General features: G+C 55.6%; 1 protein-coding gene across 2 annotated transcripts; it reads right to left on the minus strand.

Annotated features, from left to right (window-relative positions):
• Positions 1-1,107: 1,107 nt before the first annotated feature.
• Positions 1,108-6,831, minus strand: A1BG (alpha-1-B glycoprotein). Of its 2 annotated transcripts, XM_017509622.2 has the most exons (8): positions 6,731-6,831; positions 6,619-6,654; positions 6,255-6,524; positions 5,607-5,879; positions 4,683-4,979; positions 3,657-3,953; positions 1,574-1,861; positions 1,108-1,283 (listed from the first exon to the last, which is right to left on the minus strand). In XM_017509622.2, the coding sequence occupies exons 1-8, from the start codon at positions 6,762-6,764 to the stop codon at positions 1,276-1,278; spliced, it is 1,503 nt and encodes a 500-aa protein (XP_017365111.1). In that variant the 5' UTR covers positions 6,765-6,831; the 3' UTR covers positions 1,108-1,275. The 2 variants fall into 2 exon arrangements, with proteins under 2 accessions (XP_017365111.1, XP_017365112.1); XM_017509623.2 differs by lacking the exon at positions 5,607-5,879.
• Between the last annotated feature and the right edge of the window lie 5,977 nt (positions 6,832-12,808).

Consider the following 12,808-nt stretch of genomic DNA (forward strand, 5'->3'; position numbering starts at 1 on the left):
AGAAGCGACATCATTACAGCCTGTGCAGACATTAAAGTACAGAAGAAGATTAGGAAGTAGGTAACACTATGGCCGTAAACCAGACCACTAGGCAAATTTGTTGAAAAACATAATTTATCAACTATTAGTTAATAATAATGATACGAATCTTCTGTGTGCCAGGACCTTGAGGCCCAGCTCCAGGGAGAAACTTGACAGTGGTCAGGATGGCGTCAGATGTCAGATGGCGCAAAGGGGACTCAGAGCCCAGGGATAATAGGGAAGAACAGAGAGGAATCCAGCCATTTCCACAGCTTCCAGCTCTGCTGTGGGAGGCTGGGAACTGCCCAGCACCACCACCCTGTGACTGGGAGGAAGAGACCACAAATTGCAGCTTCCCTGAACCTCCTATCGGTCATGGGGTTGATGTCGTCAAGGTAGAGGTGGGTGTGTCTGGAGCCTCAAGCAACCTGCCGATACCTGCTGGGACCAGGCAGAGGTGCCCAGGGAGTAAGAGGCAGTGTGGTGGAAGAGCACGGATGAAAGAGGCCTTAAGAAGTGCTGGTTAGCCGGGTGCTGTGGCTCACACCTGTAATCCTAACACTTTGGGAGGCTGAGGCGGGAGGATCACTTGAGCCCAGGAGTGTAAGACCAGCCTGTACAACATAGTGAGACCTATCTCTACAAAAAATAAATAACAGAAAAATGTGGGCTGGCCAGGCATGGTGGCTCATGCCTGTAGTCCCAGCTACTTGGAAGTCAGGTGGGAGGATCACTTTAGGCCAGGAGTTCAAGACAAGCTTGGGCAACACAGTGAGACTCTGTATCTACAAAAAAATAATAATTAGCCAAGCGTGGTGATGCATGCCCCTGGGCCCAGCACTTGGGAGGCTGAGGCAGGAGGATCACTTGAGCCCGGGAGGTGGAGGCTGCAGTGAGCCCGACTGCACCACTGCACTCCAGCCTGGGTGACAGAGCGAGACCCTGTCTCAAAAAAGAAAAAAGAAAAGAAAGATGTTGGCTTAAGAGCCAATTCTCCTCTCTTCTACCTCAGGAGCCGCCCCAGAACGCATCACTTTCAGGACGACACAGGATCCCAGCCCACTCAACCCTGGGAGTCCAAAGACATTTTAAACAAAGTCTCTCTTCACATTTATTAATTCCTGGGAGGAATGAGGGAGCGCCCTCCAGCCCCCCAGGGAGCCCAGCCTTCTGCTGCAACAGGAAGGGTGGGAGCCCGTCCAGAATCCCTGGCAGTTCCGAGGACACCAACGGTACTCTCAGCCCGTGGCTGCATCAACTTTCTAGACAAACGGGACAAAAGAGAAGCGGTGGAGGAGGGGAAATCCAAGCAGGCCTCCCTGACGCCCCCCAGGAAGGAAGCAGAGACCTCCATCTGCACCTCCCTCCAGGGCTCCAGCTGCAGGGCGTTTGCTGGGCGCTTCCCCGCCCGCAACCCCCACGAGCCCCCGGGGAGACCAAGCGCCAACCACGGCGCCAAAGGGAGGGGCAGGGAAAGGCCCTCCCGCAGGAGGGCACAGCCCAGGCGAACGCCGCGGATGGAACCGGCCCACGGGACCTCGGGAAGCGTCACCTGTCACCAGGAGCTCCACGGGGTCGCTGAGCTCCGATTCGAAGGTGTTGGGCCACGAGGAACGGTAGCGGCACCTGTAGCTGCCCGCGTGCTGGGGCCCCAGGAAGATCAGCGCGAGGTTTGCCGAGGCCTCGCGGGTGTGGACCGTCTTCACCGCCATCGGCTCGCCCTCGCGCAGCAGCTCGAAGGTGACGTCGGGGATGGTTCCCTCGCAGCGCAGGACGGCGTCTCGGCCCGCGAGCACCGCCCCACTCCACGTGGCCCGGAGCTGAGGCCTGGGCGGGGGCCCTGCGCAGAGCGGGCGGGCGGTCGGGCCAGGCCACACCCCGGGCCACACCCCAGGCCGCGCCCGCGCCCGCGCCCGCGCCCAGCCCTGGCCTCAGCTTCCCCTTCGGGCCCCGCGGAGCTGCGCCCGCTGCCTTCACACCCTGGCCATCCGCGCGCACGTCTGTGTCTGGCGTCCCGGTCCACCCTCCCCCAGGACCGTCGAAGACCCAGATTCGGGGCTACTCGGGACTTCCGGGATTCCCAGCCTCCGTCATTCAGGACGGGTGAAGGGAAGAAGAAATGATGAAGACATCGGTGCTCCTTCATTGAGGAACCAAAAGTGGACATAAAATTCGTATCAACATTTGAGGGTTGTTTCCCTCCATAAATTTAACTTTAAAACTGTATTTAAGGGGCCGGGCGCGGTGGCTCACGCCTGTAATCCCAGGACTTTGGGAGGCCGAGGTGGGTGGATCACGAGGTAAGAAGTTCAAGACCAGCCTAGCCAACATGGCGAAACCCCGTCTCTAATAAAAATTCAAAAATTAGCCGGGCTTGGTGGCAGGTGCCTGTAATCCCAGCTACTCGGGAGGCTGAGACAGAAAATTGCTTGAACCCAGGAGGTGGAGGTTGCAATGAGCCGAGATCGAGCCACTGCACTCCAGCCTGGGTGACAGAGTGAGACTGTCTCAAAAAAAAAAAAAAAAAAAAAAGTTGTATTTAAGGAATCAAATCTTACAAAATCCTGAAAGATGTTGGTAACGCTGTTGATTTCAGCGAAATTAATTAAGTACTTATATTGATTTAAAAGTGTATTTTATTCAATATTTTGAGTATCTTGCCATGGAAGATACTAGCCCAGCCTAGCAAAGAAGTGCAGTATGTATGGCATACTTTGACATTTTAAAAGTTATTTTCCATAACCATTGGAAGTGCTGGGCAAACTACATGAAGTTGTTTGCAATTAATTGACAGCTAATTGGCGGGGCGCAGTGGCTCACACCTGTAATCCCAGCACTTTGGGAGGCCGAGGAGGGCGGATCATAAGGTCAGGAGTTCGAGACCAGCCTGGCCAACATGGTGAAACCCCATCTCTCCTAAAAATACAGAAACTAGCCGGGAGTGGTGGCGCGCGCCTGTAGTCCCAGCTACTCGGGAGACTGAGGCAGAAGAATCACTTGAACCCAGGAGGCAAAAATTGCAGTGAGCCGAGATCTCGCCCCTGCACTCCAGCCTGGGCAACAGAGCGAGACTCTATCAACAGAAAAGACAAGAAAAGAAAAGAGAAAAGGAAGGAAACGGTACTCCCAGCAAAGGACAAGACCCCAAGATCTGCAGGCCAGACCTGCGCCCGCAGGCTCTGCTGGCCTGAGTCCTGGAAACGTCGATGAGGAAATCAGACGGAAAAACAGAGCTGGGGACGGCAGGGCTGGGGAGAATGACACATCAGCCCTGGGCCCGCGGGACCGGGGCGGGGCCAGGGGACCAGCATGACGACAGACATGGCCAGCACAGGAAAACGAAGCAGGCAAAAGCTGCAGGGTCTGCCCAAGAAAACCTGGGTCCAGCCTCCATGCTGCTGACCACGATGCCACACGTGACCTACGGGCATGCGTCGTGGGAAATAAGCCGAAATTCGAGGCGTCCCTAGGACCCTCCACCACCGACCGCCTGCTCCCCGCCAGAGGAGGCGATGGGTGCTGAATCGAAGCCCAGAGCGCCGCCGTCGGACGCCCAAGGACAGGCGGGCAAAGGCAGGAGGCTCCGAGGGCACTGAACCCGCGCACCCGCCCTCCCTGGGACCCCGCCAGCTCACCGTCCACACGCAGCTCCAAGAGCGCGCTGGGCGCGGAGCCGCTGAAAGGTGGCTCCAGGTCCACGTACACGCAGCTGTAGTTGGCGGAGTCGGCCACCGAAATGTTGCGCAGTTCGAAGTGGGCCTCGGTCCCAGCGGGGCTCTGGAAACGGTGCACGCGGCGCCCGCCCCTGTCCTCGCGCACTAGGGCAAAGCGCGCGCCCTCCAGGGGTGCCAGGCACCGCAGCCGCACGCGCGTGCCGGGCTCCGGATTCGGACTCGAGGGCTCCGCGGTGAACACCGGCGCCGGCAGCTTCTCTGCAGAGGACGCAAGCTGACCCGGGCGCCAAGCGGGTGGCTCGGCCCTAACGCGTGGTCCAGCCTCGCTCTCTTTGCCTTGGTTGAGTCTTCTGCCCGCAATGATCTGGCCAGCTTTCTCCCTCGCCTCCTCTGGGCCCGCCCGCCATTCCATCCCCAGCCCTTCTTGGATATCTCACACGCACCTTTCAATGTTTCTTAGTCATTTGTTTGTCTACAGAAACAGACAGGGACATGTTTTGTCCATGGCTTGATGCCTCGTGCACGATGTCGCTCAATAGTGGATTTGCTCCACGAGCGTATTCTGGGCACTGCCGCAATGCCCGCGCCACCCAGGGGTACCTGTGATTCGCTGGGAATGGGGTTCGCTGCCCAATGCTCAGAGTTTGCTAAATATCAAGCCCGGGGCAAGCGAGTGGAGGAGCTGCCTCAGCAGAGGCCCTCAGTGCCCGCCCAGACATAGACCTGGCAGGCTGGGGGGGACCCCAGCCAGGTTGTGCACCCTGTGGCCTGGGCCAGACTTGTTCGCCCAGTTAGTCTTCGTGGGGCCTGAAGTTTGCCATGCTTGTCATCCCATTTGCAGTTCAGGACCCTGAGTCGGGGGATGGGCAGGTAAAGCTGAGACAGGACCCTGGCCCAGAGCACTGCACTTCCCCAACTCTACACCTGGTCCTGCTCCTGCTTCCCAGGGACCCCGCCAAGCCCCTGTCACTGCCAGCCCAGGCTCACCATTACTCAGAATCAGCTCCACCGGCTCGCTGTCCCCAGACCAGCCATTTTGGTTGTCATGCAGCTGGTAGCGGCAGGTGTAGTGACCTCCATCCCCCAGGGCCACCTTGTTCAGGTGAAAGAAGATGCGGTCTGGGCTGGTGCTGCTCCTGGGTACCAGCAGCTCTTTCTCCCCGCGCCGCAGCTGGAACTGCACTCCACTCAGGGGAGCCACGCAGGTGAAGGTCACCTTGCTGCCAGGGCGCAGGACCTGGGTGGACTCTCTATCCAGCCTCAGCACAGGTGGTGGTGGTGCAGCTGCAATGCAGGCAGCATTACTAGGCTACCCCACCCCTGGAGCTACCCTCTGCCCAGGCCCAGACCTCTGCCCTCTGCCTTCCAGGTGGCAGCCCCAGGAACACCCTTCCATTCTTTTTTGTGTTTGTTTGCTTTGTTTTTTTTTGTTGTTTTTGTTTTTTTGAAATGGAGTCTCACTCTCTAACGCAGGCTAGAGTGCAGTGGTGTGATCTTGGCTCACTGCAACCTCTGCCTCCAGAATTCAAGCAATTCTCCTGTCTCAGCCTCCTGAGTAACTGGGATTACAGGTGCGCGCCACCACACCCAGCTATTTTTTGTATTTTAAGTAGAGACAGGGTTTCACTACATTGGCCAAGATGGTCTCGATCTCTTGACCTTGTGATCTGCCCACCTCGGCCTCCCAAAGAGGTGGGATTACTGGCGTGAGCCACTGCACCTGGCCCACCCTTCCATTCTTTGGGCATCCTCTGCCCACATTCCTTTGCAACCATCAGACACAAGCAACTGTGTGGCCAGCTTCACAGCTGGTCCTGAGTAGGGGCATTCAGCACGGAGGTCAGGGTGAATGTGGCTGTGTCCCCTGTACCCTCCTCCCCCAGCAGCCCTCGGAGATGCTTCCCCACTCACCAAGCTCCTTAATGGTCACAGTATCACTGGGCTCCGAGGGGGCGCCTGCCACATGAGTCTGGTAGCTGCAGCTGTAGTTGCCAGCCCGGTGGACAGGAAAGGTGGCCTCCGCATCCTTCTGGGCCTCAGGCATCTCCAGAAACTCATGGTCGCCTTCCCGCCTCAGCAGAAAAGTCACACCCCGCAGCCCGCCTCGGCACACCGCTGTTGTGTTCAGGCCAGGTGTGATCCAGGACACTGGCTTCACTGAGAGCCAGGGCAGAGGCAAGGACTCTGTGGGTGGAGTGGAATTGAGGAGTGGTTCTGCATGGCTTGGGAGACATGGGAAGCCAGCAGAACCTGGGCCCTACACTCATGACAATGTGAGGGAGACAGGGATGGAGGGCATTGACGGGAAAAGGAAGGCAGGCGCCGGTGGAAACAAGGCATACAGCAAGAGAAAGGAGTGTGTGGGGGCTGCACGGCATGGGGGCCTGCTGGGGACTCAATCCTTTATTCCTCGAAACACTGGGGTTAGCACAGACATCATCCCCATTTGACAGATGGAAGACTGAGGCTCAAAGACATCAGATGACTCGGAGGAAGGGGGGTCCCCCCAATAAGCCACCTGCCCACTGCCTCCTGGCCCCGATTCATGCCCCAGCTCACTTGGCCCTGTCAGCTCCAGGAGCTCGCTCAGCTGGGTCCAACTTTCAGACAAGCCTGAGCGGCAGCGGTACCGACCCCGGGTGTCACCCGTCAGCAGGAACTGGTGCTTGATGGCAGGTGCATCAAGGTGCACGGTCTCCTGGACCACCCCGTTCTTGAACAGCTGGAAGTCTACAGTCCCCAGGCGGGCCTGGCATGTCAGCGTTACCTCAGCCGAGGGTTCCAGCAGCGATTCGGACTCTGCCCACAGGAGGGGCTGGGTCTCAAAAACTGCAAGGGGTGGCTGGGATCAGCTCAGTGCCACGGGGACAGGGCTCACCCACAGCCTGGGCCCACCATCCCCAGACCCCAGCCCTGCACTCACATGTGGCTGCTTCTGTCACTGGGCCCAGGGAGATACCTGCGGAGACAGCCCCTGTGAGTCTCCCGTTCCTGCCCCTTCCAACCCCAGGAACCCAGGCCCCGGGAGTCCTCACCCCAGAGCGAGAGGAAGACCACCAACATGGACATGATGGTCACACTCACTCCGGTGCAGTGAGTGTCTGGGGTGAGAGTCTGCAGCAACAAGGCCCCGAGGGAGGGCGGTGGGGGCGGCTCAGGCACTGACCTTGTGTCTGGGGTGAGAGTCTGCGGCAACAAGGCCCTGAGGGAGGGCGGTGGGGGCGGCTCAGGCACTGACCTTGTGTCTGGGGTGAGAGTCTGCAGCAACAAGGCCTCGAGGGAGGGCAGCGGGGGCGGCTCAGACACTGACCTCTTCCCGTGTTTGTCCTTCCTGGAAGGCATGCGCAGGGCCAGCATGGGGTGGGGGCAAAGGGTGAACTTCTGAGGCCTCAGGATCCTAAGCAACAATTATGATCAATAATCATGGATAATTAATAAACTAAATCAATAACGAGAAAATGATGCTAAAATAACCTCATCGTCATTTCAGTGCTGGACCCTTTTCTAGAAGGGGACGCTGAGTTCTCACTCTGCCTGCAGCTGCTGAGTTCAGTGCACACTGCCAGGGCTGAAGTCCAGCGTGACCCCTCCGTCACACCACACCACACGTGTGACACCAAAGGTGGGGTTCACCTGTGTTCAGACATTCTGCGGCTGCTGTCGCATGGGCTGTCTGGAGGTGCACCCTCACTCTTCCTGGGTACTGTGGTTTCTTCTCCATCGCTGGTTTATTCTGCATGGTGTGAACCACCACTGCTCTGGAGTCAGATTTCCAACCAGGACAATCAGCTGAGATCTGCACTTCCCATGCCCACCCGTGACATGTGCCCTGTTACCTGAGCTGCTGGTGCTCACTCCTGCTGCCAGGAGGCCAGGCATCCCCCTTTCAGTGACTGCCTCCCCATCTCCCCGAGGCCTCTCTCTCTCTCACCACAGGCTGTTCCGATGGACAGGACAGGGGTGAGACCGTGGTGCTCTCACACTCAACCTCTGTGGAAGTCCTGTCATTCTCACCCCTAGAGTCTGGTTCCCACCCTGGGTGTCCCAGCCTAGCTCTGCTACTAGGGTGAGGGCTCAGGGAAACCACCCAGCCCTCACCTGCCCCCTGAACTGTATCTTCCCCACTCATTTATTCCACAAGCATGTAAGCATCTACTGTGTGCCAGACGCAAAGAAGACAGTGGGATAACTGGGCAAGGAGGATTCCAGGCAGAGGGAGCAGCCAGGGCAAAGATGGGAAATGGGGTTGTAATGAGAAGGAGCAGAGAAGACAAGGGGTAGGGACGGTTGCAGAGCTCAGGGACGTGATGGTGACCAGTCATACTGGGCACTGCAGGGGCTCTGGCTTCTGCTGTGAGGGATAGGGAGCTGGGGAGACTCCCAGAGTCTGGTTTCATTTCCATATTGCTGAGCACCTGGAGAGGCTGTGTGTTCTGGTTGGGCTGGGGGAGAATGCATTCTCTGCAGAAGACAACCAGGTGCTGAGGCCTGAAATCATAACCAGGCCTGGGGCACTCAGACAAGGACTGGAGGCCAGGCCAGAGGAGCAGAGCTCAGGGTGTGCACAGAACTGAACCTTGAACAGTGACTGAACCTTTGAACAGTGACTGAACCTTTCAGCCCACTGGCAGTGGGGCTGCCCAAGCAGCCAGTGGCATGGTCAAATATGAGGTCTGCAGAGGTGGAGCTGTCCGTCTATGAGTTTCCCAACACCAGCCTCACTGTACCCTCCTTTTAGCTCCCTTGGGTTCTCCAGCCGTAAGGGTGGTAGCAGCTTCCTGCAAGCATCAACTTCTGAGTTTCTGCAACATCACAGCAACATCCAGTTTTGCTCTCTGAGCCTTGTAAAACCTGCACAACCAGTCCCTAACTTATATCCCCTCTGTTTGAAAAAGCTAGTGCGGTTTCTGTTTCCTTACTGGACTCTAACTGGTGTAGTACTTGGTATCAACAAGAGTCCCTGGCAGGCCGGGTGCGGTGGCTCACGCCTGTAATCCCAGCACTTTGGGAGGCCGAGGTGGGTGGATCACGAGGTCAAGAGATCGAGACCATCCTGGTCAACATGGTGAAACCCCGTCTCAAAAAAAAAAAAAAAAAAAAAAAAAAAACAAGAGTCCCTGGCCAGGTGCAGTGGCTCACGCCTGTAATCCCAATACTTTGGGAGGCTGAGGCAGGAGGAACACTGAGTCCAGGAGTTCAAGACCAGCCTAGGCAACATGGTGAGACACTGTATCTACAAAAAAAAAATTTTAATTAGCCACGTGTAGTGGCACAAGTCTGTAGTCCCAGTTTCTCAGGAGGCTGACCTGGGAGGATCACTTGAGCCTAAGAACTCGAGGCAGCAATAAGCTGTGACTGCACTACTGCACTCCAGTCTGGAGGACAGAGTGAAACACTGCCCCCTCCCCCAAAAAAGAAAAGTCCCATGAAACATGTACAAAGGTGAGATTCTGGGATTGATTTGACTCTGACCTCGGTCAGGAATGCAGTGCTGAGCTTCTTGCCAACAGAATATGAGACACTAGGAAGCCACAGCATGCAGTTGCATCGTGTTTGACCGTCACCTGTGGTTACTTGACATGAAGTGTTGACTGAAGCCAGCACCTTGGGAGACACAGTGGCCACTGCACGGAGCAGCTGGTAGCAGCAATGGTGACCATGTGGACTGTGGGGTGGGTTGCCTACTTTTGACAGTGCTAGAGAACTTACAGAAATACGACAAGGTCAGGACTTTAAATCCTTAGCTCAAGACACACAGAAACTTCTGTAGTTTAGTGGATAAAAAAAAAAAAAAAAAAAGACACACAGGACCACAGAGCTTCTAGGCCACCTCTAAAAGAATTTCTGAAGCAAGGGCAAAAACACCTGAAACTTAGAGAATTTAATTGCATGCATTGCAGAATTACAACCTACACTGAATTCACAGATCCGCTAAATGTCATCTATGAGATTTAGGACAAGGAGGGAGACCTGAGGCATGGAATGGCATTGAGTGGATGCAAATGAAGCTGAGAATTGTGCCACTCTTGTACCAGAAGCTGAGCCAGCTTGCTCCAGTCAAGATAACACATCTGAGTCAGCAGCTGCAATTGGAGTAATGACCTGATAATCCACGGTCATTCCCTAGGACCCATCTGTCCTTTGCAGAGGCCAGTCAAGTACAATGGGGATGTGATCAGACCTGCCACCCCTGCAATTTCAAGTCCTTGAGAGTGGCACTGATTTCTGCAATCTCCCCAAGGACTTGACCTTGCTTCTGGTCTGCCTTCCTGTCAGAGGGGCACTCTAGGGGCTTCTGCTCAGGACATCCTATTTTTTTTGTTGTTTTTGAGATGGAGTCTCTGTCACCTAGGCTGGAGTACAGTGGTGCAATCTCAGCTCACTGTAACCTCCAGCTCCCTGGTTCAAGACTCCTGAGTAGCTGGGATTACCGGCACATACTACCATGTCTGGCTAATTTTTTTTTTGTATTTTTAGTAGATATGAGGTTTCACCACGTTGGCAAAACTGGTCTTGAACTCCTGACCTTACGTAATCCGTCTGCCTCTGCCTCCCAAAGTGCTGGGATTATAGGCGTGAGCCACCGTGCCCAGCCAGGCCCTCCTATTTTAAGGGCCCCCATCCTACCAGTCAAAGAGCCACTGTGGTGATTCTGTCATTTGCTGAGTATGTCTTATCCAATGACCCATCCTCACACTGGGGAATAACAAGAATGGTGTGCACACAATGAGACCACCAGAAGACAAATTCAGGGCATAAAGTCCTGCTTTGTCCGTGGACCACAGAGTATTTGAGGATTAGCCTCAACTCAGAGCCAGGCTCTCTGAATTCCTGAGACATCTGAGTATTTCCTGCCCCACCCTCACCCCAGGGAAATGGCAGCAGAACCTTTGAGGAAGATATACTGTCTATTCTTGTGGCGGGACTGGCTCTTTCTTAAAAGGGATCAGTCTCGGGCCGGGCACGGTGGCTCAAGCCTGTAATCCCAGCACTTTGGGAGGCCGAGGCGGGTGGATCACGAGGTCAAGAGATCGAGACCATCCTGGTCAACATGGTGAAACCCCGTCTCTACTAAAAATACAAAAAATTAGCTGGGCATGGTGGCGCTTGCCTGTAGTCCCAGCTACTCAGGAGGCTGAGGCAGGAGAATTGCTTGAACCCAGGAGGCGGAGGTGGCGGTGAGCCGAGATCGCACCATTGCACTCCAGCCTGGGTAACAAGAGCGAAACTCCGTCTCAAAAAAAAAAAAAAAAGGGATCAGTCTCCCTTCAGTTGAGAAGCCATGTGTCTGGGGACTGACCTAGGTCTGTAAACTGGGTAATAGGTGTGAATCTTGCAATTGCCTCGTAAGGGGCACCCCATTCCCTCCAGCCACTCCTCATTGTCCCAGAGCTCTAACTTGTCTGGCATGCTGTAAATGGACAGGTGTGAACTATACTTCAGAGGGTTGCTATTATACTCCAAAGGAATTGCCAGGTTTTCATTCATGTAATTGATGTAAACCTGGGGAACAAGTATGGGGATGGCACCTAAGGGTATCTGACCAAGGAGGATGGGGCACAATGTTGGACTGGAACAAATGTATCTACAGGGGATGACTTACAGAGATTAAATTTAAGATGTAAGCTTGTACAGCTTGAAGAATACTGTTTGTTTGACAGGTTCACTAAGACCTGGACTCAATAGTGGCCCAAATTCAAGGAGGCTGAATTGCTAGAACTCCCCTGGTACAATTTGGAGAAAGGAATCCAAAAGCTTAGGGATACAGGAAATGTTGTACAGTTTGGAATCTGTGGGTTATCTCAATAACCTTCAGCTCCCTGGTCTCATTGGCTGTGATCCCAGTTTCAGGCATGAACTCAAGAGAGGAGAGGGAAGGGGGAGGTGCATGGGGGGGGGAGGTGAGGGGTTGGGGGCTATAACCTTGACTGTGGACCCTCTTACTTAGGAAATACCCTTGTCATCCTGCGCTCTGAGGGCAGCCCGAGAGGAGCAAAAGTAGCCCAAGGACTCTGGTAAGCTGAAACAATGCAACGGAGACCCCTGGGGTTTCTGAGCAAAGCTGTGTCTCTCCTGTATCCCCTCAAAGCTCCAGCAACCACCATGGTTCAGCCTTTAGAGGCCAAGCCCCCTTTCCCAGCTCCTAGGATCTGGTAAAGCCACCTCTTCATGGCGTCCCCAGCTCAAGGTGGGCCACATCACAGGCTCAATCGCTGCACAGGTCCACGTGCAGGGACTTTCTTGCCCTCCCAGCAGAGAAGAGCCATGTGGCGCCAACCAGAGGCCTGTGGAAGTCAAGCTGGGTCCACAAACAGCCAGCAGTGTTTCTAGGCAGACAGATTTATCCTTTAAAATGAATCCGAGGCCGGGCAGGGGTGCGGTGGTTCACGCCGGTAATCCCAGCACTCTGAGAGGCCGAGGCGGGTGGACCATGAAGTCAGAAGATCGAGACCATCCTGGCCAATATGTTGGAACCCTGTCTCTATAAAAAAATAAAAATAAAAAGTAAAACGAATCCCAGCCACAATGGTGGAGAGAACCGAGGCGGGGTGGGGGTGAGGGACGCCGTGCAGCTGTGGACAGAGTTCTGCCCCTCCCTCAGGCTTAGGCGTCCTGCTGCCCTCTAGGCCTCTGACCTCCTAGCCCTTAGCCGGAGACAGAAACCCGTTTACAACCTCTGTTCTCGCTCACAGCTTGGAAGGAAGGAGGGGAGGGGACTCACACCCTGCCCTTGTTCCCACTGGAGCCCCAGATCTCCATTTCGCACAGTTCTCAGAGGAGACCACCACACCTGTTAGAGACGCCAGTTCTTGCCCATCTCTGCAAGGACGAACCTCTACCAGAAGTAGAGCTTGCTGCCTCCACCCTCTGGATCTTTCTCTGGGGTCAAGAGCCCACCACACATGTTCGAAGCCAGGCCTTGGTGTCCGGTGGGGATACCTTCAAAGGGACTGTGCACCACGGTCCTCCACGCCCAGGGCCTCCCCTGCACTCCCAGCAGGACAGCGTCCGCACCGGCAGCCGGCGAAGGCAGGGCCAGCAGACAGCGCACTCAGACCCGGGACCCCGCAGCGCCGCGAGTCCGCGACCTCCCGCTCAGGGGCGTCCTGGGG

The sequence above is a fragment of the Cebus imitator genome, unplaced genomic scaffold (assembly GCF_001604975.1).
Source record: "Cebus imitator isolate Cc_AM_T3 unplaced genomic scaffold, Cebus_imitator-1.0 Scaffold417, whole genome shotgun sequence".
Classification (NCBI taxonomy): Eukaryota; Metazoa; Chordata; class Mammalia; order Primates; family Cebidae; genus Cebus; species Cebus imitator.